This window comes from Lepus europaeus, chromosome 8, assembly GCF_033115175.1.
Source record: "Lepus europaeus isolate LE1 chromosome 8, mLepTim1.pri, whole genome shotgun sequence".
Lineage (NCBI taxonomy): Eukaryota > Metazoa > Chordata > Mammalia > Lagomorpha > Leporidae > Lepus > Lepus europaeus.
The window spans coordinates 24,856,518-24,881,347 of record NC_084834.1 but is presented as its reverse complement, the minus strand read 5'-3'; the positions used below and the strand labels follow the sequence as shown (position 1 = coordinate 24,881,347).

Sequence of the window (24,830 nt, the reverse complement as noted above, 5' to 3'; positions counted from 1 at the left end):
CACAGCGCAGGAGGGGACGTGACCAAGTCTCTCTCCCAGGTCTCCCCGGTCCATCGTGCGAGACATCCATCAAGGAAAGAGCGAGCACTACGGCTCAGAGACGCTGCGAGAGTTCCTTAAGCTTCTGCCCGAGTCGGAGGAGGTAAGAGACGCGTGGCGCGTGCGTTGCAGAGGTTGGGCGCGGTGCTCAAGCTTTGTGTGCGCACAGGCTGGGGGAGCTCGCGTGGGAGTGGGCAGGCCCGGGGACCCAGAGCCGGAGGGTCCCCCTCCCCGTGAAAGTGAGATGTGAGCTGGGGCAGTGGCGGCAGGGTTCAAAGGTAGGTCACACCTGGAGAAATCTGGGCACGGTTCTGAACTCCTATGAGGTGAGGACAATGGCCCTGGCCTCGTGGGCTTGTCAGGATGACTAAACCCTGCTTGTGCGTCTGACCTGGTGCCCGGCACACGGGCGTGCACTGAGTGTTCATTTTCTTTTCCGTCATCTGAGTGAACTTTGCCCAGGGTGACCGAGGTTGTCTCGTAATACTTACACTTTAAAAAAAAAAAAAGAAAAGAAAAAGAGGAGGACCATTTCTGCATAAAGATGCTCTAAAACCTTGCAGAGATCGGTAAAGGGCCTTCTGCATAATTGAAAGAAGCTGCTGGGGCAGCAATACGGCTCCTTCCTATCAAGTTCTTTAACTTGTTTAGACCGAATTAACGGAATCGTCGAATGGCTACAAGCCAGAAGGGAACCAACAGAATAACAGTTGTATGAAAGCTTTCCAAATGGTGACGTTGTTTATTTCTAAAATAATTTGAGAAGTAGTGAACATTAATTATTATAGTCTTAATTTTTATTTTTTACTTTGTAAGTACAATGATACTCCAACCAGTTCATGGAAAATGGAGTTAAAGATGTTTGTTTTGGTGCAGGCATATTTTAGAAATCTGTATGTCATTTCTTCATAATACGCATTTCCTGCGAGATTTGTGAAGACCCCTCATTAAAGGACAGGTTCAGGGTGAGCTCAGTATAAGAGTGGCTTTTGGTGTCTGTCCTTTTTACCTAGATGGTGGGCTCCTCCTGTCCCATCTCACTGTGCTTTCCAGGCATACGATTTCTGGAACTTGACTTTTACTGACATTGAATAGCAGGAGTGAGATAATTGTGCCCTGTGATGTTGATCGGTGTTAAATTCACAATGCCAAATCAGGGTGTTCCCGGGGAGCCAGGCCCTAGGTATGTCCAGGTGTACCTGCAGAGCTGAAGTTCCCTGTCGACCTGGGGTTTTGTTTGCACGTTGTGTGTCATTTCCCTAAGCCTAGATTAATCAGTGGCATCTGTCAATGTTGGTGAAGGGACGTGAAGTCTTAAAGGAGAGGTGCCTTCAATCCTAGTCTACTCTGGATCCTTCCTACTGGAGAGTCCTTAATCTTTGCTTTATGGCTTTCCTTGGTGAGGATCCATCGTGCTGGCGCGTGGGCCGGCTCCTTGAAAAGCTCTCGCTTTCTGACTTAGTGCAAGTTAGGCAGAAGTGGAAGCTGCCAGCTCCGTGCCACGAAGAGGTGGGAATGTGATCTTAATATCGTCCTCTCTCATCTGCAACGCAAAGCTGATTGGAAAATGCAGGGGCGTTTTTCAGAAATGCAGATGAGCTGTCAGCTGTCAGAGGTGTTAAAGAACTCTGTGGGATGTGATCCAACAGGAAGAACGTTAAGGGCAAGGTGATAGAAACCCACCCAGGCCCTGCCCCTGGTCCCCGCGGCTGTGGGCCCCAGACCTAGCGTCCTGCGGGGATGAAGCCCTGATGTGGGATTTGGCCACCTCAGCCCCTTGCTGCAGGGTCACCCCCAGCCTGCGTGTCTCACAAGCTTGGTCACTCCTGTTTATTTCACTGCCTCACCACACCCTCCAGGCTCAGCTGGGAGCTTCCTCCAGCAGGAACACCCTGACAGTCCCTCCATGACACACTGGGGATCCGTGCTGGCTGCCAGGGCCCAGGAAAAGCCACAGCCGCCACAGCTCGCCTGCTGCAGGGACACGGTGGCTTTGCCGGCTCTGCTTGGTGGTCTCTGGGAACCCCCGGGAACCACGGCCGGCCCTAGAATCTTCAGGGTTCCAGTGGAGGGTTGGAGGCTGGGGATGAGGCCAAGGACACTACAGGACCAAGGAAAAGAGGGTTTAGAACGTGACAGCCAAACACTGGGAAATTGATAAGAGTGCGTGTCCCTGTGTATGGCCACGCCTGTGGCATAAGGAAAGGACCGGACACTCCTGGGTGTCACCATGAATGCTGCGAGATGAGGTCAGGTGTTTAAAGTGCTCCCCAGTGCCTGGCTCCTCGCGAGGCAGCAGGCCAGAGTGATGAATTGTGTGTGTGTGTCTGTGTGTGTTTTTTCATTTAACTTTTACAGCGACGTTATAAAACGTTGCTCACTTTACAAATAAGAAAGCGAGGCTCACAGAGGTTAGATAGAACCTGTCTGCGTGCCCGGTGTCACACAATCGCTAGGTGGACTTGCACCCTGATCCCTCCGGCCCTGGAGCAGTCCTGCTCCCTTCTGCCAGCTCCCCTAGAGGCAGGAAGGGCAAAGGTTGTCAAAACTCTGCCCCACACGGCGGAGCTGGCCTGCTCGCCTTTTCATCACCTCTGCTGTCACCGCATGTCGGGGGAGTGTCACCGGAGTAATTCTCTAATCTTATTAATGCGCTGAAAAGTACCAACGGAAGCAGCCCTTTTCACTCCTGCCTTCTCTGCCGACAAGCCAGCCCAAGCCAAGGTTACCTTGTCTGTGCCGAAACCCTTTGTCTGACTTTGTCTTTCCTCTGAAGGGCGGTTGACACTTGCCAAGGAAGATTGTACACCCAGAAATGAAATCCGGGGAGGGGCTTCTTGACCAGCAAAGTGTCCCCGTGCCGGAGGGCAGCAGTGAGAGGAGCCAGGGAGTACCCCTCCCCCCACCCAGCCCCACCAGCCCCTGCTCCTCTGTGGGCTGGTGCACGGTCCCCGACCTCGGGCCCAGGGCTTGGAGAGTCTTGCAACGCTCTGGAAGCAGGCGAGGTGCCTCCCGGTGTTACGGCATCCCTGCCTGGAGGGGAAGTGCCGGGGGTCTGCCGTCAGGTGGCTGTGTTTGTGGGGAGTCCTGCCGTCTGCAGGCCCTCCGAGGCATGAAGGTGCCCTGCCCCCTGGGAGGCACCCCCTGGAGGGTGTGCTCTTGCTATCATAGGACGGAAAGCTGGCACAGCCAGGCATAACGAAAATTACGCCTTAATGAGGTTTAATAAATGCTTTTTGGTGATGATGAGGATGCGTAGTAATTATAGGGTGCCTTCACCTCTCCTCTCTACTTCCCTACCACTGGGAAGGCTCGGTAATCCCTCTTAATGAACAGAACTCTCGTTTTGAAAGAGAACGAAGAACCGTGTCCGTGGTGTTTACATTAAATACTGTCTTTCATCACCATTCTCTTGAAATCTATAAACATTTCCAGGCTCTTACATAAGTGAGGGAGATTAATCACTGCTCGGTTACAGCTTAGCGCATGTTTAATAGCAGGAGGCACCAGGTTTACGTAGCGTGACCTGTCCCTGCGCTCTGCACCCAGCACCGCGCCGTCCCTTCCAGCAGCTCTGCGGGAGCTGCGTGCCTGGGCTCGTGAGAGGGTCAGCCCCCCGGGCCTCCCGGCTGCACGGTGGGAGTTGCTGAAGGGAACAGGATTCCACCCCCTCCCCGCCCCAGTATCTCAGCTCAGATTCGTTTTAGCTAAAATGGAAGCGCCCCATGCCTTCATATTTAACAAGACCAGTTGTGCTCAGTGCATTTACAGGCTGTAAAGTAAGGGAACACAGCACTGAAAATGTCTGTATTCTGTCCTAAAAATACTCTTTTTTTTTTTTTGTCTTAAGAAACAGATTTATTACCAGGGTATGAATTGTACTGTTTCATTTTTAAAAAATCTTTTATTTTTTTAGAATTATTATTTATTTTATTTGAAAATCAGAGTTACATAGAGAGAGAAGGAGAGGCAGAGAGAGAGAGAGAGAGAGAGAGAGAGAGAGAAAGAGAGGTCTTTCATCTGCTGGTTCACTCCCCAAATGGCTGCAATGGCCAGCACTGGGCCAATCAGAAGCCAGGAGCCAGGAGCTTCTTCCAGGTCTCCCACATGGGTGCAGGGGCCCAAGGACTTGGGCCATCTTCTACTGCTTTCCCAGGCCACAGCAGAGAGCTGGATCAGAAGAGGAACAGTCAGCACTAATATTTGCAAATAGAGATAGGTATTTCAATTTGTAGCTCTTGGCAAACACTTCTTTATGTCCTTGAACTGTGATTTTTTTCCCTATTTTTCACGGGACTTGAAATCATATTATTAGTAATAATCTAGGGGTGGAAGAGAGTGAGCTTTATAAAGAATATCAGCCAGCAGTAAGTACGCAGCGGCGACAGTCACTGGCAGGCAGGCGACTTGTGTCACTGGGGTGTTCAGCTACCACTTAACAGTGGTTTTGCCATCAGCTTGGTCCAGGTTTCCCCTCCCAACCCGTTCCAGAACTTTCTCTGCGTCCACCGCCACCTGCCAGCTGTGGCTCTATACCTGTGGCCTAACTCTTCTTGTTTTCCTTTTTTTATAATGGAAGGAATATTCGTGTGCTTTAGTTTTTTATAAATATAATACAAGTTCATTGTAGCTGTTGTGGAAAACACAAATGAGCAACAGAGGAAAATATAAGGGCACCTTAGAAAGTGCATGGGAGAGGCCGGCACAGTGGAACAGCAGAGGAAGCCCTGCCTGAGACTCCAGCATCCCCGACCAAAGCGCTGGTTCGAATCCTGGCTGCTCCACTTCCAGTCCAGCTCCTGCTAATGCACCCGGGAGGCAGCAGATGCTGGCCCTAGTCCTTAGGTCCCTGCCACCCACTTGGTAGACCAGGATGGAGTTCTGGGCTCCTGGCTTCGGCCTTAACCAGCCCTGACCATTTGGGGAGTGAACCAGAGGATAGAAGATCTCTCTCTCTTTTTCTACCCCTACCCACCCTTTTTCTAACTCTGCCTTTCAAATAACCAAATCTTTAAAAAGTTCACAGGAAAATGGAAGTAAAAGGTAACTTTCGGGTTGGCTGTTTGACTTCGTGGTTGAGACACTGCCTGGGAGGCTCACCATGTCCAAGTGCCTGGGTTCGAGTCCCAGCTCTGCCCTGGATTCCAGCCTCCTGCTAATGCAGACCCTGGGAGGCAGCAGATAGGGCTCAGGTAGTTGGATCTCTGCCACCTCCATGGGAGACCTGGGTGGAGCTCCTAGCTCCTGGCTTCTGCCCGGCTCAGCCTTGGCTGTTGTAGGCATCTGGGTAGTGAGCCGAATCAGTGCCTGAGAGTTTGCTCTCTGTCTCTGTCTCTCAAATGAATAAAGTAAATTTTAAAAAAAATTCTAATTATGATACATACTTTTAAAAAAATATTTATTTACTTATTTGAAAGTCAGAGTTACACAGAGAGAGGAGAGGGAGAGAGGGAGAGAGGGAGAGAGGGAGAGAGGGAGAGAGGGAGAGAGGGAGAGAGGGAGAGAGAGAGAGAGAGAGAGAGAGAGAGGTCTTCTATCCAATGGTTCACTCCCCAGATGGCTGCAACGTCTGGAGCTGCCCGATCCAAAGCCAGGAGCCAGGAGCTTCCTCCCGGTCTCCCACGTGGGTGCAGGGGCCCAAGCACTTGGGCCATCCTCCACTGCACTCCCGGGCCACAGCAGAGAGCTGGCCTGGAAGAGGAGTAGCCGGGACTAGCACCGGCGCCCACATGGAATGCCGGCACCTCAGGCCAGGGCGTCAACCCGCTGCGCCCACAGCGCTGGCCCCAATGCATACTTTTTTTAATGTTAAAATTATTTTAGTACAAAAAAATGTGAAATCCATGCATGGTTTTTTCTCAGGAGCATTTTCTATGAACTTTTAGATTTCTCATATAGACAGATTTCAAGAATTTTTGCACAAAAATAAACTTATCTTGTAATTCTGTTTTTCACAACCTTTTTGAAGTATCCTCATAGCTACCTAACTGGCACTAGCCCCTCTCCTTCAAATTTGTTTTTTTTTTTTTTTCTTATAAAAATGTAGCAGGTGTAATGTCCTTTTTTTTTTTTTTTGGCTTTTTAAAAAGCTTTATTTTATTTACTTGAAAGGCAGACTGATTGAGAGAAAGGGAGAGACAGAGAGACAGAGACAGAGAGAGATCTTCCATCCACTGGTTCACTCCCCAAAAGGCCTCAACAGCCAGGGCTGGGCCAGGCCGAAGCCACGAGCCAGGAGCTCCATCCCAGTCTCCCATGTGGGTGGCCAGACCCAAGCCATCTTGCCCTGCTTTCCCAGGTGCACTAGCAGGGAGCTGGATTGGAAGTGGAGCAGCCGGGATTTGAACCGGCGCTCCAACCTGGGATGCTGGTGCTGCAGGTGGCGGCTGGACCCACCATGCGACGCCGCCACCTCAGTGTGATCCCCTTTCCTGTCTTCCCTGAGGTCTACATTTTTATTCCGTACTGCAAGTCACATTTTAGTAGAATTCTAAGATGACATGAAAAATCTCAGATTTTAATTGCAACTGATTTTTCTTTCTCTGCTCCCTTCTCCATTTGTCTCGTAGGTGAAGAAGTTGAAAGCATTTAGTGGGGATGTGTCCAAGCTGTCCCTGGCAGACTCCTTCCTGTACCACTTAATACAGGTGCCAAAGTAAGGACAAAGCCGCCGATCATTATTGTTGGCAGAGGGAAGTTTTTTTTAAAGAAATGACCTTCCATTGTACAGTGTGCGCTGTCTCTTTCAGCTATTCGCTTCGGATTGAAGCCATGGTGCTAAAGAAGGAGTTTCTGCCTTCTTGTTCTTCTCTGTATACGGATGCGACGATTTTAAAAGCCGCTATGAAAGGTCAGCAAATGCACGCTCTTCCTACTATGTGTTGTTATTTGTTGTGGTAGCAGTTTATTTGTGAAAGATTCAAATGAAATCAGAAATAGAAAGTCCCGTTTCTGAGGTACCCTAAAAGGGAAATGAGGCGTTACTGTGGGTGACCTGGAGTTTTATATCTATTGGTGTTTTTATTCCCCATAGCGAGTGTTCATTTTTATGTTCTTCCATGAAAGCAAGCTTCTTTGATCTCAGGCTTTGGGGTAAACCTTACTGCTTGTAGCTCTCTGAGTTCCTCTCCTAGGTTAGCTTTCTGTTTCTGTCCGTGTAGTGTCCGTGTGTGTGTGAGTCTCTGTGTGTGCATGTGTGTGTCTGTCTCTGTGTGTGTGTGTTCATGTGTGTGTGTCTGTCTCTGTGTGTCTGTGTATGTGTTCATGTGTGTGTGTCTGTCTCTGTATGTGTGGCATGGCTGTACAGCATATGTGGTGTGATGTGATGTGTCTCTGTGGTCTCTGTGTGTCTGTGTGTGTGGTATGGGTGTGTAGTGTCTGTGTGCTATGTGATGTGTCTGTGGGTGTGTCTCTGTCTGTGTGTGTCTGTATGTGTGGCATGGCTGTACAGCATATGTGGTGTGATGTGATGTGTCTCTGTGGTCTCTGTGTGTCTGTGTGTGTGGTATGGGTGTGTAGTGTCTGTGTATGGGTGTGTGTGTCTGTGTCTGTGTGTGTGGTATGGGTATATAGCATATGTGGTGTGATGTGTCTCTGTGGTCTCTGTGTGTCTGTGTGTGTGGTATGGGTGTGTAGTGTCTGTGTATGTGTGTGTGTCTGCGTATATGTGTGTATGTGCCTCTGTATGTGTGGTGTGGGTGTATAGCATATGTAGTGTGATGTGACGTGTCTGTGTCTGTGTCTCTGTGGTCTCTGTGTGTGTGTCTCTGTCTCTATATGTGTGCTATGTGATGTGTCTGTCTCTGTGTGTGTATGTGTGTATGGTATGGGTGTATATGTGGTATGATGTGTCTGTGTATGTGTGTGTATGTGTGTGTATGTGTCTCTATATGTGTGGTGTGGGTGTATAGCATATGTGGTGTGATGTGACGTGTCTGTGTGTGTGTCTCTGTGGTCTCTGTGTGTGTGTCTCTGTCTCTATATGTGTGCTATGGGTGGATAGTGTCTGTGTGCTATGTGATGTGTCTGTGTCTCTGTGTGGTATGTGTGTGTGGTATGGGTATATAGTATATGTGGTATGTGTCTGTATTTGTGTGTGTCTCTGTGTCTGTGTCTATGTTGTGTGGTACAAATATACAGTATCTGTGCATGTGGTGTGATGTGTCTGTGTATGTTGTGCAGATGTGTGCTGCCTGTGTGGTGTGGTGTGTGTTTCTGTGTGTGTGTGTATGTGGTGCAGGTGTGTGCTGCCTGTGTGGTATGGTACAGTGTGTATTTCTCTGTATATGTGTGTATGTGTGTGTGTGAGTGTATAGGTGGTGCAGGTATGCGCTGCCTGTGTGCTGTGGTACAGTGTGTGTTTCTTTGTGTGTGCGTATGTCTGTGTTGTGTGTGTGTGTGTGCATGATCAGCTGCGGGCCAGCTGTTTCTCTCCTCCCCGCTGCAGCCTTCCTTGGTGGCTGGGACCCTGCTGGCCTGGACAGACGCTGAGGGTCCTGTCACTGTCTCACTCCATGGGGAGGGGGCGTTGGCGTCTGGCATCTGTGACACTGCTGGAGCAGGCCTGGTGTGGGGGCAGCTGCCTCCCGCCCGGCTCCCCGCATGTCAGCACACCTTCCTCGCCCCCATACTCAGTGCCAGCCTGGCTGCTCTCGATCGGCTTCCGGTTCCAGGACTCCCTGTCATCGTCACAGAACTGTGTGTTCTTAGGTGGTCTTCTTCATGCGCTGCTCTGTCCTGGGTTGAGATGAAATTTCTCTCTTTGATGCACCATCTTTTCTTCGTTGTGAGACTAGGCTCAGAAAGTCTTTCTTCTTGAGAGACCTTTTCACATTTTTCCCATAGCAAGAGTATATTGCAGCAACTCTAAGTGTAGCTCTTTCTGTTCAGAGAGAGGTGGGGGAATATGTTTTCATATTGAGCAATGCAAATTTATGGGCCTGGTGGAAACATTTCTTATCTGGTTACCCTTCCCAAACTGGCCTGCTTAGATAACAAAACGCAGGCAGTGATCCAAGAGTAAGGTGGTGTTTTTTTTCAATAATACCCGACTTCATGGAGGATATCACTTGAAAATGCCACAGGACGCATTTTATGTGTATATACCCTAATTTTAATGATTAATTTTTTTCCTCTCAGCTTTTCAAATATATTTTTAAAATTCTAAAATTTGTTTGCGTAGATGTACAAAGGACTTGGTAATAAATAAAGAACTAGTTGACCAATATATTACAGTAAGGTCATTTTTAAGTTCTTCAGCCAATCCAAGTGAAATGTGTAGCTTTTTCTCTTAGCTCCTGGGCCCTGAGATCTGGGTGCTTTGCAAGTTATTTACCTTGCAAAGTTATTTACCTTATTCATCCAGTCTGTTTCTTTTTTATCTCCTCGAAACTCACTGGCTAAGCAAAACTTGCTTGCTGTTAGTTTTCATATTCCATAAACACGTTCCCAAAGGCTCATGGACCTATAGAAAAAAAATTAAAGTGTTATAGCACAATATACTGCCTCTCAATAGCCTTTTATATTTTTCGCCACTTGAAATTTTCATTATTGAATGATTTTTGCGGCAATAGACTGTTGTGTATACATATATATGTATATATATATACATATATATATATATATTTGATTCCCAAACACTATGACACAGATTGTCAGTGGCACATGATATGTTAGGTACAAGGGTTCTTTGAAAAGTTCGCAGAGTGAAACCATGTTTATTTTGGTACAAAAAAGTTTTGAAGTCCATGTATATGCATTTTCCATGAACTTTCTAAGCACCCCTCCTGTGCATGGATTTTACAAAACTTCTGTCCACAGTTTAAGGTCAGAGCTCACTTCAGAAACCCTCGAGCTTGGCTTGGGTGGCTCTTGTGCCTTTTGCAGTGGAAGGCTTCTCTAAGGGCCTGTGTGTGTTCTTTTTGGTAGAGCTGATGTCCTGTGAGGAGCTGCACTCGATACTGCACCTGGTGCTCCAGGCCGGAAATATCATGAACGCAGTAAGATTTAAAGCAATTAAAATGTTGTGGCTTCAGCTTGGTCCAAGGCTGCACATACCCGTGAATATTTCTTCCCTTTGCTTTGTCTTCTGCAGGGAGGGTATGCTGGCAATGCGGTGGGATTTAAACTGTCGTCTTTGCTCAAACTGGCAGACACAAAATCAAACAAGCCTGGCATGAGTCTCCTGCACTTCGTCGCTCAGGTGTGTGGGAAGCGGCTCGCACAGAGACAGAATTTGTAGGAAGCCCCTCGGGCACGGGACAGTTTTTCCCAGGCATGAGGTAGCATCAGACAGAGCCGGAAAAGGGCGTGGCAGAGCTCCGAGGAGGCCCAGTCTGCAGGAGCACCACCAGGGATACCTGTGTGGAGCTGCGCCTGGGGTTGCAGGGAGGTGGGGCGGGGCGCCTGTGTCACCGCACTCAGCTGTCAAAGGCGGGGGTGGGGGGCTGGGGGATCTTATGCTGGAGCCATGGGGAGCCCACAGAAGTGTGTGCACCGCATGATAGCGTGGCCAAGTGTTTTGTTTTTGGAAAAATAAGGCTGGGGGCACATCTTGGCTTGTGGTGGGGGCTCAAGGGCAGAGAGGAGAGGATGTGGAATTGATTATTTTCTGCACAGAAAACTTGTTGTCTCTTTGTGAACTGTGCTTTGCAGGCCTGGAGGCTGTGGCTTGGTTTTTTTCAAGGGGGTCTTTGTGACCCCACGACAGCTAGGTTCAGGGTGACAGAGCAGCCGAGCCGCTGTCTCTGCTGAGTCACCCCCTGGTTACACGGATTGCCTCTCCTCCGCTGGCTCCCCTGGTGTGACACTGGTGAGATCCATCGAGCCCTCACCCCAGCAGGAAGCCACGCCCCCTGCTTCTGCTAGGTGGGAGCTTCAGAACGGGAAGGGTCTCAGCGTCCTGTGTCGCCTGGGCTTCCTAGACAAGCGGCTCAGGCCTTCAGACTCTCGAGTTCTTCACCGAGTGCAGGGGATGGCGGTAACTTCCCTCAGAATCAGGTGACTGAGACAGGGTTGGGAAGGGCTCAGAGCGAGTGTGGTGCACAGCGAGCCCACCTCAACAACACGCACCTGCATCGCTGTATCCTGGGAAGGCAGCGGGCCGTGTCTAGCTCCCGCCTGACTGGAAAGTCAGCTTCCAGGGCATAACAGAGCAGGGCTGTTTCCGATCTGTGTGTCCATGGTCTCTGTCCGTGCTGGGACATCTCCCCAGTCCATCGTAGCTCCCCTCCCCACTGCCTCCCTCTCACCCTCTGAACAGGTGAGGAATCCAGACACCCCCACGGCTTGTGCACCTTCTGGTTACACTCAGCTTGCAAACTGGTTTAGCAGCCAAAGGCATCTCGGCCATTCAGAGGCAGGCTCGCGGGTGTGGGCGGCATTCAGCAGGAGGATCGGGTTCCCCCAGCAACAGTGGGCTCTGCGGAGCTGGCACCTCCCTCCACCAGGGTCACACGCACACGGGTTGGGTTTCCCGTCCCCATCAGTTGCCCAGCAAGCTAACGGGATCTTGAGGGTCTGGAATTTCTGCTGACTCTTACTGTCGGGGTTCGTGTCCCAGCAGTCGCTTCGAATGCAGCAAGCTTAGAAACAGGAGCAGTGATCTGAAGGTTCCTACGTCCCCCAAAAATGGTTGGCTCCCAGTGGTAGCCATCCCGTGAGAGAAAATTCTGTTTTTGTTCCAGGAAGCCCAAAAGAAAGATGCGGTTCTTCTCCAGTTTTCAGCAAAACTGCAGCACGTTCAGGAGGCTGCTAGGTAAGCGAGGGCACTGGAAAGCAAGTTCTGAGGCTCCGCGTGTTCCACCACGGAGGCGTTCTTGCAGAGTTCGGATTCAGGTTCGAACTCTGAACAGTTTTGTCTTGCTGAGCTTCTCAGGCCTTCTACTTACTCAGGGACTCAGCAGAGGTGTGGATGGGTGTGCACCTTTGGCATTGGGGGTTTTTTAATAATCAATCTTGACTTTCAAACATTTCAGCATCCTCCAGTGAATATCATCAGTATTAACAAAATAAATGGATTAAGAACTTCAAATCCCTCCACACCCAAGAGCTAGAGCTCAGTACTCTGGCCTGTCAGACTTGCAGGCCGTCCGTCACTGCTTCCTCGTAGACTCTAACATGGTACATTTATTTTCCATTGCACTAAAAGGGATTGGAACCGTACCAAGCGCTGGGAAAGGATTTATTTTAAATTAGTCACTCGGCTTCACAGAGAAAGTATCCACTAAACATAAAGCTCTGATTATTACATCACTCCAATTTGCTTCTGATCCTAATACAGATATGTGTTTTAATGTAGTTATAATCTCTGTGTGTCTACTATTCTGAGTTCTGGGTTTGATGGCATATAATATGTATCTCCATGCACCCTGAGGCAAATGTCCAGTAACCAACCAGCTCTCGGGCAAAAAGCGCTGCTTCGTAGCCCATGGCCGATTTGCAATCAGTTGCCAAGGCGGCATTACTGAATGCAGAGCTGGGAGAGACACCCCCCCCTCCACCAACCATCAGCCCCGAGGAGCTGGCTCAGCACACTTGTGGGAGTTGACCCAGTTCATGCCACACACTTAGAATTTGAGAGGCTCTGTCCAGCTATGACAGCTATGAGCCGCGTGATGTAAACAGACGAACCCTAGCTCGCAGCCCTGTCATTGACGGGTATCTCGATGCGATTGACTGCGAAATCTGCCCACAGATTATACATCTTTCCCAGAGTGGGACTGTCAGCTCAGAGGTGTCACCCACTCATAATTCATGTTTACAGATGGCCGAGAGTGCCCGCCCGAAACAGTGGGCGGCTTACGGGCCAGGAGCTGTTTTTGTTTTGAATGAACAAAGTTTACATGGGAATAGTTTTCCTCTTAACTAGTATGGAGATGCAACTAGTAGAGATATAGAGAGAGAAATTGCCATTCTGATTGGTTTTGAACTGGCATTTCTGGTCAGGGCTGGCTGAGAAGTTTGGCTAGGTGCTATCTGAGATGCGCCCTGTTTGGTCAGGTTGGTTGGTTGGTTGCACATGGGAGGTACAGTAAGCTTCTAAAGTACAGACAGATCCCAGATGGGGGCCAGGGACCTTCGAAAGTGGACAGCTTTACTGTCCAAAGAAAAACTTTGGAATCCACAGTGGAAGTGTTACTGCAACTTAATTTATGAATCTCCCCTGGATTTTAGATGTTTATCTCCCCACTTTCCAAGGTGATGAAACCATCATTCCTGTTCTTTCCTCTGGGCTGGATGTAACAGAAGCATTGCCGTGAATCCAAGTATTTATTTGCACAAGTGGGAGCTGTGTTTCAGTTCTCCGTCAAATGTGCGGAGCCTGCCCCGGCTGGCTGTGGGGAGAGGAGGCCAGCTGGGTAACCCCGAGTACTGGAGCCTGGCCGCTGCCCCCACCCCACCCAGGACGCTGGAGCTGGGAGACTAACCTGGCGCTCAGCTGCCCGCCCTGGCTCTTGGGGTCTAGTGCCTTCCGCATGCAGCCGTCCAGAACCCAGTTATGAAAGCCCTCGGGTCCCAGGGCTCTGACCATCTCCCCGGCAGAAACGAAGTCACCGCCTGTCCTCTTCGAATCCCCGCTTGTCTGCAGGAGGGGATCACCTCTCAACACAATGAAAGGGAACTCGGGAGCCCTCGGTGCAGGGGTGGGGAGGGGGCGTCCCGCAGGCGCCATCCTTCCGTTCCCAGGGCCGGCCAAACGGTCATTCCCGAGTGACGTGCCACGCGGCTCCCTCGTGCCCACTGCCCGCTCGCCCCTGTCTCCTTTCAGATTATCCCTGGACAGCACCGAGGCAGAGCTGCGCTCCCTGTTCGTCAGGACGCGGTCGCTCCAGGAAAACATGCGGCGGGACGCGGAGCTGGGCCAGCAGATGGAAGACTTCCTTCAGGTCCGTAGGCGACTCCAGCCGTGGGCAGGGGCTTCCGTGGCTGCTGCGGGCTCCCCCCCCACCCCGGGTCAGGAAGCAGAGCCGCGTGGTCCAGCGTCCGTATTTGACAGAGGCCGTGGCTGAGTCTGGGGACCGGGCCTCTGGTCCTCCTTGGGAGGCTGCACCGTGGCGCTCTGGTCCTCCTTGGGAGGCTGCACCGTGGCGCTCTGGTCCTCCTTGGGAGGCTGCACCCTGGTGCCTCTGGTCCTCCTTGGGAGGCTGCACCGTGGCGCTCTGCTCAGAGGCTGGCCACCGGCGGCTTACCAGGCTTGCTTACCCTGGACCCGCCCTGGCAACTCGGGTGTTGTCGGTAAACCAGCCCTCTGCACACCCGAACATAGTCCCACAGACATCAAGACCGCCTTAGAGCTCGGGGTGTCCTCGCCACTGGCATGTGCCTAGCATGTTTTCCCAGGGCAGTGGCAGAGACCACGCCCATCGGGCCCCCAGGGCCTGTCGGGAGCTGCCTGGAAGGGCATCGCCCGAGCACAGCGGAGCGGATGTGTGTGCGGCATGACTCACTCATCACTTAGGCTGACACACTTTTCTCTCCCTTACTGAAGAAGGAAGTGGCACTGGCCGTGCTGTCAGCCCTCAGTGAGACAGGAGCCACCCCAGGTGCTGGGGATGCTCGGCCACTGCAAGGCGGCGCTGGGTGCTAGGGAGGAATAGCCGGGCCCCAAGGCTTTTGCTCACGTGTGCCAGCAGAACAGCAGGGGCCTTTCCTGGCGCCCAAGTCCCCACCACCGGTACACAGGGTTGAGGAAATACCACCTGGGGTGTCCTAATTCTACTTCTGGACATTGCCTTCCCCCGGGTTCCTAGCATAACGATTAGGGCCCCCAAGACTAAATGCCAACACAGCCAGGCTCAGGATGCAGCTGCCTGTGGAGCAGGTGAGCACAGCTAGGGCCAGGCCCTGGGCGCAGCGCCGAACTCCAACCAGACCTCGCACGCCTGGCTCTGAGCGGGACAGACCTCGCACACCTGTCTCTGAGCGGGACGGGGACAGGAGGCCTGTTCGGCAGACCCTTCCGGTGAGAACTGCCGAGTTATCTGTGTGGGCCTGGGGCCCCTCTCAGGCCAGCCGGAGACGTGGCATGGAATGGAGTGTGTCACAGAGCACGCGACCTTGGTTAGGTTTTCTGAGGTCCTAAGGTGGCTTTGTTGCGTTTCCATTCTTCCCTCCGCCCGTCCATCCGTCCGTCCCCATGGGCCCTGGGAGGCGGAGTGCGGCTCCCGTGGAGATTCTTGTCAGGGGCCTCTTTGCACAGCTCAGGGGCCCTTGGCTGCCATCCATGTCCCCCACCCCCGTAGAGGAGTGACAGGCGGAGATTTATTCTTTGGATAATTCCTCCTGCCCGCCCAGAGACACGCAGCGGGCTCGCGGGCTGCCCGGGGGCCCTGACTCCCAGGGTCGCTTTCTCTGCTATTTGCTTTCCTAAATACTTTTGGTTTCCTGCTACCTCTCACGTGTGTTTGGCATGAGAGAAGGGCCTTCAAGGGGGAAACGGGCCGGGGACACGACTCCCAGGGGCTCGGCCTTCTGTCTCAGAGAGATGCTCTTCCGAAACCGGAACCGTGTGGCCTCATGGCATAGCATACCCTCGCACACGCCATCTTCAAACAGACCACTTGCCCATGGCACCAGGAAGCTGGACGGGACTTGAGTGTGGACCCCAGCCCTCGGTCTCCTGTGGGGCTGTGGCTGCCCCGGAGCCCCTGTCCCTCCCGTGCCGTGGCGTTTGGGACCCTCGGAGGTGGAAGACTCCATCTGGAAAGGCGTGTGGACTCACTGCAGGACAGGAGAGAGAACTTCCTTCATTCCCACACCTTGTTGAGGCAGTACCAGCTTCTGTAGGCGCTCACGGATGTATTCGACCTAGAAGATTAGGGCAAAATAGGGAAGAAGAGAGTGGGCTTGTAGGGATAGTAACTTCTTAAAAAAAAAAAAAAGACATTTTATTTGAAAGTCAGAGCTAGAGAGAGAGGGAGAAAGGGTCTTCTACCCACTGGTTCACTCCCTAAATGGCTGCAATGGCCGGAGCTGAGCTGATCTGAAGCCAGGAGCCAAGAGCTTCTTCCAGGTTTCCCATGTGGGTACAGGGGCCCAAGGACTTGGGCCAAATGCTGCTGCTTTCCCAGGCCATAGCAGAGAGCTGGATTGGAAGTGGAGCAGCCAGGACTTGAACCAGTGCCCATATGGGATGTCAGCACCGCAGGCAGTGGTTGTACCGGCTATACCACAGCGCTGGCCCCTAGGGCAGTAACTTCTAACCACAAGGACCCATCAGAGTCTCCTGTTGGGGGAGGGTTAATAAAACATGAAAGCAGAGCTCCCACAAACCTGTTAAGTTGCATGATGGGGGTGTCAGCAGGGGCTGCTGCCTGGGGCGTTTGGCTGCCTTGGCCAGGAACCCCGGCTTCAGTCCTGTGGCCTGAGTCAGGCCCTGGTAGTGCTCATTCGGGGTTTAGTGTGAACTTGCTGTCCACAGGGCTAAGCTGACAAGTCATCAACCCAGCAAGTGACTTCAGGCACCCCACAGTAGACTCTAGGCCAGTGTAAGACAGCTTTCTGAGAAGGAAGGAGAGGTGCAGGGGGAGAGTCCTTCATCAGATCGACTGTAGGCCCGTGAGTTTCCTCAGCGACATAAAGGTGACATCTGTGTCCGCGGCAGGTTCTCGAAGGCATCTGCCCCGCTTGCCCGAGGTTGTGCTTGGGTTGCATTATTTGCCCTTGGGTGCATCGGCCTCACAGGAAGCCTGCGGGTCCCGGGACCTGAGCCAGAACATGGGAGCGGGCACGTCCCAGGGCCCCAAGGGGATGCCCAGCGCCCGGCCCGCTGCTGACCTCCGCCTGTGCCCGCTTGTGTTCTGCAGTTTGCCGTGGAAAAGCTGACAGAACTGGAGCACTGGAAACAAGAGCTGCAGGACGAGGCCCACACCCTCATAGACTTCTTCTGCGAAGACAAAGAAACCATGAAACTGGACGAATGCTTGCAGATATTCAGAGACTTCTGTGTCAAGTTCAACAAAGCAGTTCAGGTACGGCTGGGGCACCTCCGTGTTGCCCGAGTTGTTCAGGTTTTTCTCCACCCTGCTGCTGGCCCCATCCTCGGCCCACGGCACAGTTCAGCATCTCCAGGGTTTCAGGGACTTCTGGCCCAGGTGGCGTGACCAGGCTCTTGGCTCCGGGAGTCATTGGGAGACTGGGCGTGGCCGCCTCCCATCCTGTACTGCTCTGACCCAGGCTTGCATCAAGCATCTGGTTCTTTATGACAGCAGTAGTTCTCGTCCCCTCCCTGGAGGAGACTGACCCCTTCCAGGGAGACTCTTGTTGCCACGGGAACCATGGTGTCCTTGGCCAGAGCGGCTGCGGGATTCCCATCCACGTAGGATAGGGTTGTCATCCTTTGGCCGCCCAGCCCATGACCTCTGAGTTCGGGGCAGGAGCCAGAAAACTCTGTGGGCTGTTAGGCTTTGCAGCTGAAACCTTTATCTGTCAATGAAGAACCAAACAGCAGCCCCCAGGCCTTCATCTCGGGTGGAGATGCGCTCCCAAATGCGTGTGAGTCACGTGCTCCCCCGTGTTGAAACTGCAGATCTGTCCACAGCCGTGTTTCTCAGAGGGACCAGTCACGCTCCCCTCAAGCCCAGAATCACTTTGCATTCCTGGCCACTCCTTTCTCTGTCCTGTGAGAGCGGGGGGCCCAGGCCGTGGCCACGTTCACGCTCCCTGGGCCAAGCCATGAGCTCAGTTGTGGGGGGCTGTGGTGGGTGCTGGAAGCCAAACAGGCTCCCCGTGAGGGCTGCACGCCCATGAGCCACACTTGTGTGATGCTTTGAGCGCCCTGCCCGGCCCCTCTCCCCACCCCCCACCGCGTTGAGGGGAGACAGCCTGGGAGACTTGGGGACCTTGTGGGAGGCTGAGGCCAGAGCTACAGGAGGAGCCAAGAGTCCCCGGCTGGAGCCTCACAGAAACTTGGAAAGTCCACCGCTGGAGGAAATCGATTTTCAAGTCAAAGCTGCTAACAGGAGTAGATTGGGACTGGGAGGGCCACGTCATTATGTGACACTAACAATAGCCACGCCTCCATACCCATTGGCCACAAACCCACGGATTCAACTGACAGTGCACTGAAAATATTTCCGGGGGGGATTGCATCTCTGCTCAACATGTACTGCTTTTTTTTATTGTTTATTCCCTAAATTAGAATGGAGGAATGGCTGTTTACGTAGTATTTACAGTGTATTAGGCAGTGTAAGTAAGCCAGAGATGATCTAAAGTATACATGAGGATGGAGGGCGGCTTATATGCAAAAAGTGCCCCATCTTATAAAAGGGCCTCATCGACCCACTGTGGCATCCCAGAGGGCATCCTGGGACCAGTTCCACGTGGACAGTGAAGGGTATCTGTCTGCTGAAACGTGTGGCCAGCCGAAGCGTGCTGCGGTTTCATCATAGAGGGCTCTGTGTGCTTTGGAGCAGGGTGGAGGGTTGAGGGTTTGTAAAGCAAAGCTGTTCCTCTTTCTCGTCTCTGACTGCGCACAGGCCCGGCACACTGGGCAGAGCCCTCACAGCAGAGAACAGAGCTGAAAGGCGTCGCCTGCTCTGCCTGCTACAACAGGTGCAGCTATGGGTCCTCCAGGTAGAATGGGCTGCACTTGAATGTGTGCCTAGATAACATCCATGCAGCACACAGAGGCCCAATTGTAGGCTCACTCCTATAGCACCTGGGGCATTTTTCTCTCACTGCTGCCAAAATAGCATGGTCCAGGAATCCTCTCAGCTTTTCCCTGCTTGGAAACCAAGTTTGGGGGGCCGGTGTTGTGGAGCCGGGCAATAAGCGGCCACTTAGCTTGCTGGCATCCCACATCAGAGTGGCAGTTTGGGTCCCAGCTGTTCTGCTTCTGGTCCAGCTCTCCACTAATGTACCTGCGAAGGCAGTGGAAGACAGCCCAGGTCCTTGGGCCCCTGCCACTCATGTGGGAGACCTGGATGGAGCTCCTGGCTCCTGGCTTCTGCCTGGCCTAGCCCTGGTGTTGGAGCATTTGGAGTCGCCGGCATGTGTGACATCTCGCCTGCACTGAGGAAGTGGGACCCAGGGATCAGCTGCATACCGATTAGTGTGGCCAGATGGTTGGGGCCAGGCCTTGGGAGAGCCCCCCCAACACCCGCACACGTGCGGGCACACAGGCTCCTCCTGAACAATGGCTGTGACCGGGCTCTGTGTTGCGTGCAGGGTCTCAGGGAGCGAGCACTGGAGTTGCACAGGTGAGTCCCCTATGTCTCATGCTTCTCTCTACCGCTCGTGCAGGACAATCACGACCGGGAGGTCCAGGAGCTGCGGAAGCAGCAGCGGCTGAAAGATCTGGAACAGAAGCGACGGTCGTGGACGGCAGGAGACCTTGGGGGCTTTTGCCGGAGCAGCAGTGAGAATGACGTGGAGCTACTGACTCAGAAGGGCTCGGAGGACTTGCCCCCCTTCCTGCACCCCAGACCCAGCAGCCCCTCCTACCGGCCCCCCAGCAGCCGCCGTTCCCGCCACTCCCTGGGCCTGTCTGCCGATCGGGAGCTGCTGACCTTCCTGGAGAGCTCCTCGGGCAGCTCGGAGGAATCCAACAAGTTCAACAGCTTGCCCCGGAGCAGCCCCCGGCAGGCCTGGCCCACGCCAGCCTGGATGGAGCCAGGAGCGCCCAGGCGCCACGACTCCAACGTTGCACCCAGAGCCGAGGCCTCAGAGAGCCAGGAGAGAGCTCCCAACCCCTGCTCCGAAGGCCCTAGCCAGCCTCCAGCTCCCCCGGGGCACCAGGAGCCTGCCTCGGCCTTCCCGCGGGCTCGGCGCAGCGGGGCCAGCGTCCTCAGGAAGAGGAACAGTGAACCTGTGTGCCTGGGCCCGGCCTGGTCCCCTCCACTCTCGCCCCTGGCCCTGGGCATCGAGGAACACGAGCTGGTGACCGGGCTGGCCCAGTTCAGCCTCCAGGGCCGCAAGGGCCTGGAGGAGCCATCCAGGCTGACCCCGAGTGACTCCAGCCCTGAGGGACAGGAGTCCGCGGGGGACAGGAGCCCTCCGCAGCCCCTCAGCTCTGAGGGCAGAGGGTCCCCCAGGGCGCCCAGCCCGGCCGTGGAAGATGGGGGCGCTGCGCCTGAGGAGCCCAGCTGTGCAGCCCTGGTGTCTGCGGGGAGCAGCGACCCTGAGAATAAAGACCACACGCCTATGTTCTACGTCTCGGACGCCACCGACTGCTCCCTGACCCTCGACTGCTCCGAGGGAACTGACTCCCGGCCGAGCGTGGCGCAGCCGGAGGAGGCAGGGGACGAGGGCGCCTCCGAGTCCTCGGGGGCTGGGACGACGCCTGGCAGCCAGGTCTCCTCCTCGAACCCCGCATCCAGCCCCGCGGGGGAGGCCCCGGCCGTGGCCGTGAAGAGTGAGCCCGACGCCCAGGGGGGCCTTCCCAGGGTCACATCGGCCAAAGGGAAGGACACGGCCACGCCGAAGAGAAACCCGCCGAGAGAGGCGGCTCCCGGCACCTGCAGGCCGGCCAGCGTGCGGCGGGGCCAGGGCGCCGCGCCCAAGCCCGTGCGCACCTTGAACGCTTCGGAGAGCGAGAGCATGCGCAAGGTCGTGCCCATCTCCAAGGCCAGCCGCGGCCCTGCGGGCTGGAAGCGGCCCGAGCCGCCGCCGTCGCGGGCGTCCCCGCGGGACTCGCCCGGCAGCGTGGACGCGCGGCTGTCTCGCCGCGGCTCGGCGCTCGGCCCCGCGGACACGTCGCCGCGCAGGCCCTCCACGGGCGCTGGGGCGGCGGTGGCCGTGGAGGAGCCGAGGCCGCCGCGGGGCAGCGCCCGGCCGTGGAGGGAGGCCCCGCTGCCCTCCAGGGGCTCCCTGAAGAAGCCCACCGCCAAACCCCTCAGGAACCTCCCCAGGCAGAAGCCCGAGGAAAACAAGGTGTGCCGCTCGGGCTCCGCCTCGGAGGGCGCCGACGACGAGCCCAGGAGCCCGCCGGCCCCCAGCGCCCCCCGCGCCCCCGCCGCCGTGCCCAGCTTCGCCCGCAGCACCGTGGCCTCCTCGTCTCGGTGCACGAGAACCGATCCCCCGGCCGCGTCCAAAGCCCCCGGGCTCACCCGGGCGGTCTCGCAGCGGCAGCTCAGGGGGAAGGGGGCCCCCGAGGAGGAGACCTCCAAGGACAGCGGCACCCTGAGGCGGGCCGGCAGCGCCCGGAGCCCCCGGAAGGGTGCAGACTCTGCCGAGGCCCCCGGCGCCAGCAGGGAGACCCCTCCCAAGGGCAGAGCGCTGGGGGAAAGGGCCTCCTTCCGGCTGAAAGACGCCAGTCGGACCACACTGGGGAAAATCCTGGACCCTCTGTGGAAGTGATGAGTGCGGAGGGGTGAGGACCGAAAGAGGCCGACACAATGTGCGTTTATTCTGCACAAGCTGCACCTGCGGGCTGTCGCCATGGTGGCGCCCAGGTGACCGCGGGGAGGCCTGTGCGTAGCCCTGGCCCCCCAGACAAAGGTCCCGTGGAAGACGGACGGCTGCCTAAGATGACATTCTTACAGAACACGTAATTATTCTACTGGCCAGTTTTTATACATCAAAGACTTATTTTTTAATATTATGCAAATAAAGTGTTTTAGTTGACTTTAGCAAAGTGAAATGCCTCCCAGGGAACTCAACGTCTGAATAATGGAGACACTTGTACCTGCCTGTGTCCTCTGGCCTCAGGGGTCCCACCGCCCCGCACACCGTCCATCGCTGGACCCCCAGGCCCTCCTGGAGCCTCTGGGTGTTCTGGGAAAATCCGGCTCGCGCCGTCCTCTATGAGTAACTCTGAGGGAGGGTTTGCGTGTGAACAGGTGGGAGTAGCAGACTCAGGGGGTGCTGATCAGATGCTCCTGTGTCTTCAATGCAGGCATGGAGGTGGGGGGTGTCCAGTTCCCCTGCAGGTGCCCGCGGCCTCGGGTAGGATGCTGGGTTTTCCAACATTTGGAAGTGCCATGTTTTTGTGGAAAGGGGTCCAGGGCTGTTCGGCTGAGCACCACGTTCCTGTTCTGTGTCTCCCCGTGTGTGTATCTGTCAGAAAACGGAGTGATGGCAGCTATGACGGGTGTTCTCTCTGATCACAGGGGGGAACCAACCCTGCTCCCTCCCAGCCTTTCTGCTCCCTTTGCCTGCACGCAGTCCATCCCAGTCCGTCCTTTTCTGGTGAGGCAGGAAGTCCTGACTGGCGCTCACTCTGCCTTATTCTCTTGCACGCCTCTCTCTCTCGCTTGCTCGCTCGCTCCCTTTCTCTGTGTCTGTCTGTGTCTGTGTCTCTGTCTCTCTCTAGGGTACTTTGAAATGTTAACTTCTTTTCCTTGGTGCAGCAGTTTTTAAGTCTTGGCAAAAACCAGTCAAGTTGTTAAATGCAGACTCCCAGGATGAAATTGCTTTCAGAAGACTTTGTATCTTAGGGAAATGTCTGGAAGAAAGCATTAAGCTATTTCTACCCAACGCCCTTTCCACTGCTCCTCTCTGAGACTGAGAAGTGGGGGGACTAATTCAAGCTTTGGGTTTTTAAAAGTTGTCTCACACCTTCCCACTTGGGGTCACTTGTTTTAGATCTGACCCTGGAAGGCAGATGGAGGTAGGACCCTGGGAGGCAGGTGTGGGGAGTCCAAGAATGTTGCCTTTTTATCTGGATCGATTGGAGGCTCTGAGCTTCCGCCAGTCAGCTGGGGTGGAGAGATAGGTGTAAGGCGGGCACTTGACCTCAGACCTCTTGCAAAAGTGGGCCCCGAGGGAGTATTTCCAGGGCTCACGAAGATGCTTGTGGGAATCCAGAGCTGCTTTCGCCATCTGCAGAAGCCTGAGGAGCCACATACTTAGCCAGGTGGACAAGCGCTTGCCAATCAGGGTCCTTGGGTAGATGGGAAGTGGCTGGAAACTGTTGTGAGTTTGTGGGCTTGTGGATAGTGATGGGGTCGGGATGCCTTGGAAGGCCCCTGGGAACTGAGGTCCCAATGCCTACTCTCTCCCGGCCGCTGGGAGTTCTGGTCACCTTCCCAAGCCTCTGCTTTCCAGCCCAAGGATATAGGGGAAGGGCCTCAATGACCATCTCGAAGGATGTGAGAACTGCTCTGCCCCGGGCTCAGCTTCGTGAAACCCATCCCTAGCACCCCTAAAGCCCCCCACCCCAAGACGAGTTGCTGCTGTCAGATCCGGGAAGCAGGGTGTTGCGTGCCCTGCGGGCAGCCTCTGCGCATCTGTGTGAGCAGGTGATCATTCTATTACCTTTTATCGGTAGTAAGCTTGGAAAGATAATTTAAGTCTACAATGGAGAAATGTACATACGTTTCTATATAAATGTGTTTAAGATGAACTGAATGTATTTAAAGGTCCATTTATATGTTCTTTTACGTAACAAGTAGTTTAATAAAAGTTCCTGTTTATGAGAGCTGTGTCCTAAATCGGTGATTCTGTTGATAGGTCTGGGTGAGCCTGCTGGGAGAGTGAGTGTGTGAGGCTCCGTGGGGAGAGGAGGCGCACACAGGGGCAAGGGAGTTGAAGTGAAGCTGTGAGCAAGGTGTCCTCCCCGTGGGGCAGAACCTGCACCTACCAAGGGCTCAGGCCTGGGTCTTGTGCCAGGTCGGCAGGGAGGCAGGTGCGGTAATGCTCACATCACTCCATGCAGGGCCGAGCTTGGTGTCATCTCCGTGGGGCCACGAGTCTAGATCAGCTCCTGTGTGCCCCGTGTGTTGGCCCAGGCAGGACACCACTGGGAAGTCACGGCCCTCTGTGGCTGGCTGAGACGTGAGCAGAGTGGTGGGAGGGAGACGCTGCTTCATTGGAAAGGCGATGAGGATTGTGTGTATGACACGCCTCGTCTCTTGGGCTTTCCATCAGTGCTGGTCCTAGCCACTCTCCTGCTTTATCTGCAGGTGGGTGTGAGCTTGGGGCCTGTCCGTGGGTCAGACCTCAGCAGATGGGAGAGTACACGGTGTTGTTGTGGCTGCTGCTGGGTCTTGGCAGGTTGGCAACCTGGTTTGGGCTATGTTCAAAGCACCTTGGGACACTGGCCGCCTCCCTGCTATAGGGGGGACTATAGGCAAACCAAAACACAAAGCGTTTTTTTTTTTCCTTCTTAAGGGGTTTGAGTAATTTTACCCCCTTACTCTCTGGCATTCACTAGGCACCTGTGTTCCTGTCTTCCTCAACATATTTGTTGAATTAAAGAGGTCACAGAGTCCTAAGTGTTCACTCAAGAGCCTGTGTAGCTACATGAAAGGCATTGGGAAAATGAATAATTCACCTTTAAAAAAGATTTATTTATTGATTTGAAAGGCAGAGTTACAGAGAGGAAGAAGCAGGGAGAGAGAGATAAAGGAGAGGGGAGAGAGAAAGAGGTCTTCCATCCTCTGGTTCACTCCCCAAATGGCCGCAATGGCCAGAGCTATACTGATCCGAAGCCAGGAGCCAGGAACCTCTTCCAGGTCTTTCACAAGGGTGCAGGAGCCCAAGCACTTGGGCCATCCTCCACTGCTTTCCCAGGCCATAGCAGAGAGCTGGATCAGAAGTGGAACAGCTGGGACTTGAACCAGCGCCCATATGGGATGCCAGCACCACAGGTGGCGGCTTTACCCGCTACACCAGCCCTAATTAAGCTTTATACTTAATTCTTCATTAATTTTTTTTCATGTGCCAACCTTGCCCCCCAGATAGAAGAGGGGTGTATATTTGGCATAATTAAGACACCACATGGAACACCCACATCCCATACTGGAGCACCTGGCTTCAAGTCCAGGTTCCACTCCCGATTCCAGCTTCTTGCTAATGCACACCCTGGGAGGCAGCAGGTGACAGCCCGAGTAGTTGAGCACCTGCGCCCA

The 24,830-nt window shown here is 54.1% G+C and overlaps 1 protein-coding gene across 4 annotated transcripts in view; it reads left to right on the top strand.

Annotated features, from left to right (window-relative positions):
* The window catches only part of FHDC1 (FH2 domain containing 1), a 39,907-nt gene extending 16,573 nt beyond the window's left edge, over positions 1–23,334 (top strand). For all 4 annotated transcript variants that reach the window (XM_062199059.1, XM_062199058.1, XM_062199056.1 and 1 more), the window contains exons 4-12: positions 40–142; positions 6,609–6,694; positions 6,789–6,889; positions 9,967–10,037; positions 10,133–10,240; positions 11,724–11,794; positions 13,808–13,925; positions 16,845–17,009; positions 19,282–23,334. In XM_062199059.1, the coding sequence (XP_062055043.1) occupies positions 40–142; positions 6,609–6,694; positions 6,789–6,889; positions 9,967–10,037; positions 10,133–10,240; positions 11,724–11,794; positions 13,808–13,925; positions 16,845–17,009; positions 19,282–21,336 (2,878 nt within the window). In that variant the 3' untranslated portion in view covers positions 21,337–23,334. The remainder of the gene's footprint in view (positions 1–39; positions 143–6,608; positions 6,695–6,788; positions 6,890–9,966; positions 10,038–10,132; positions 10,241–11,723; positions 11,795–13,807; positions 13,926–16,844; positions 17,010–19,281) is intronic.
* The last annotated feature ends 1,496 nt before the right edge of the window (positions 23,335–24,830 follow it).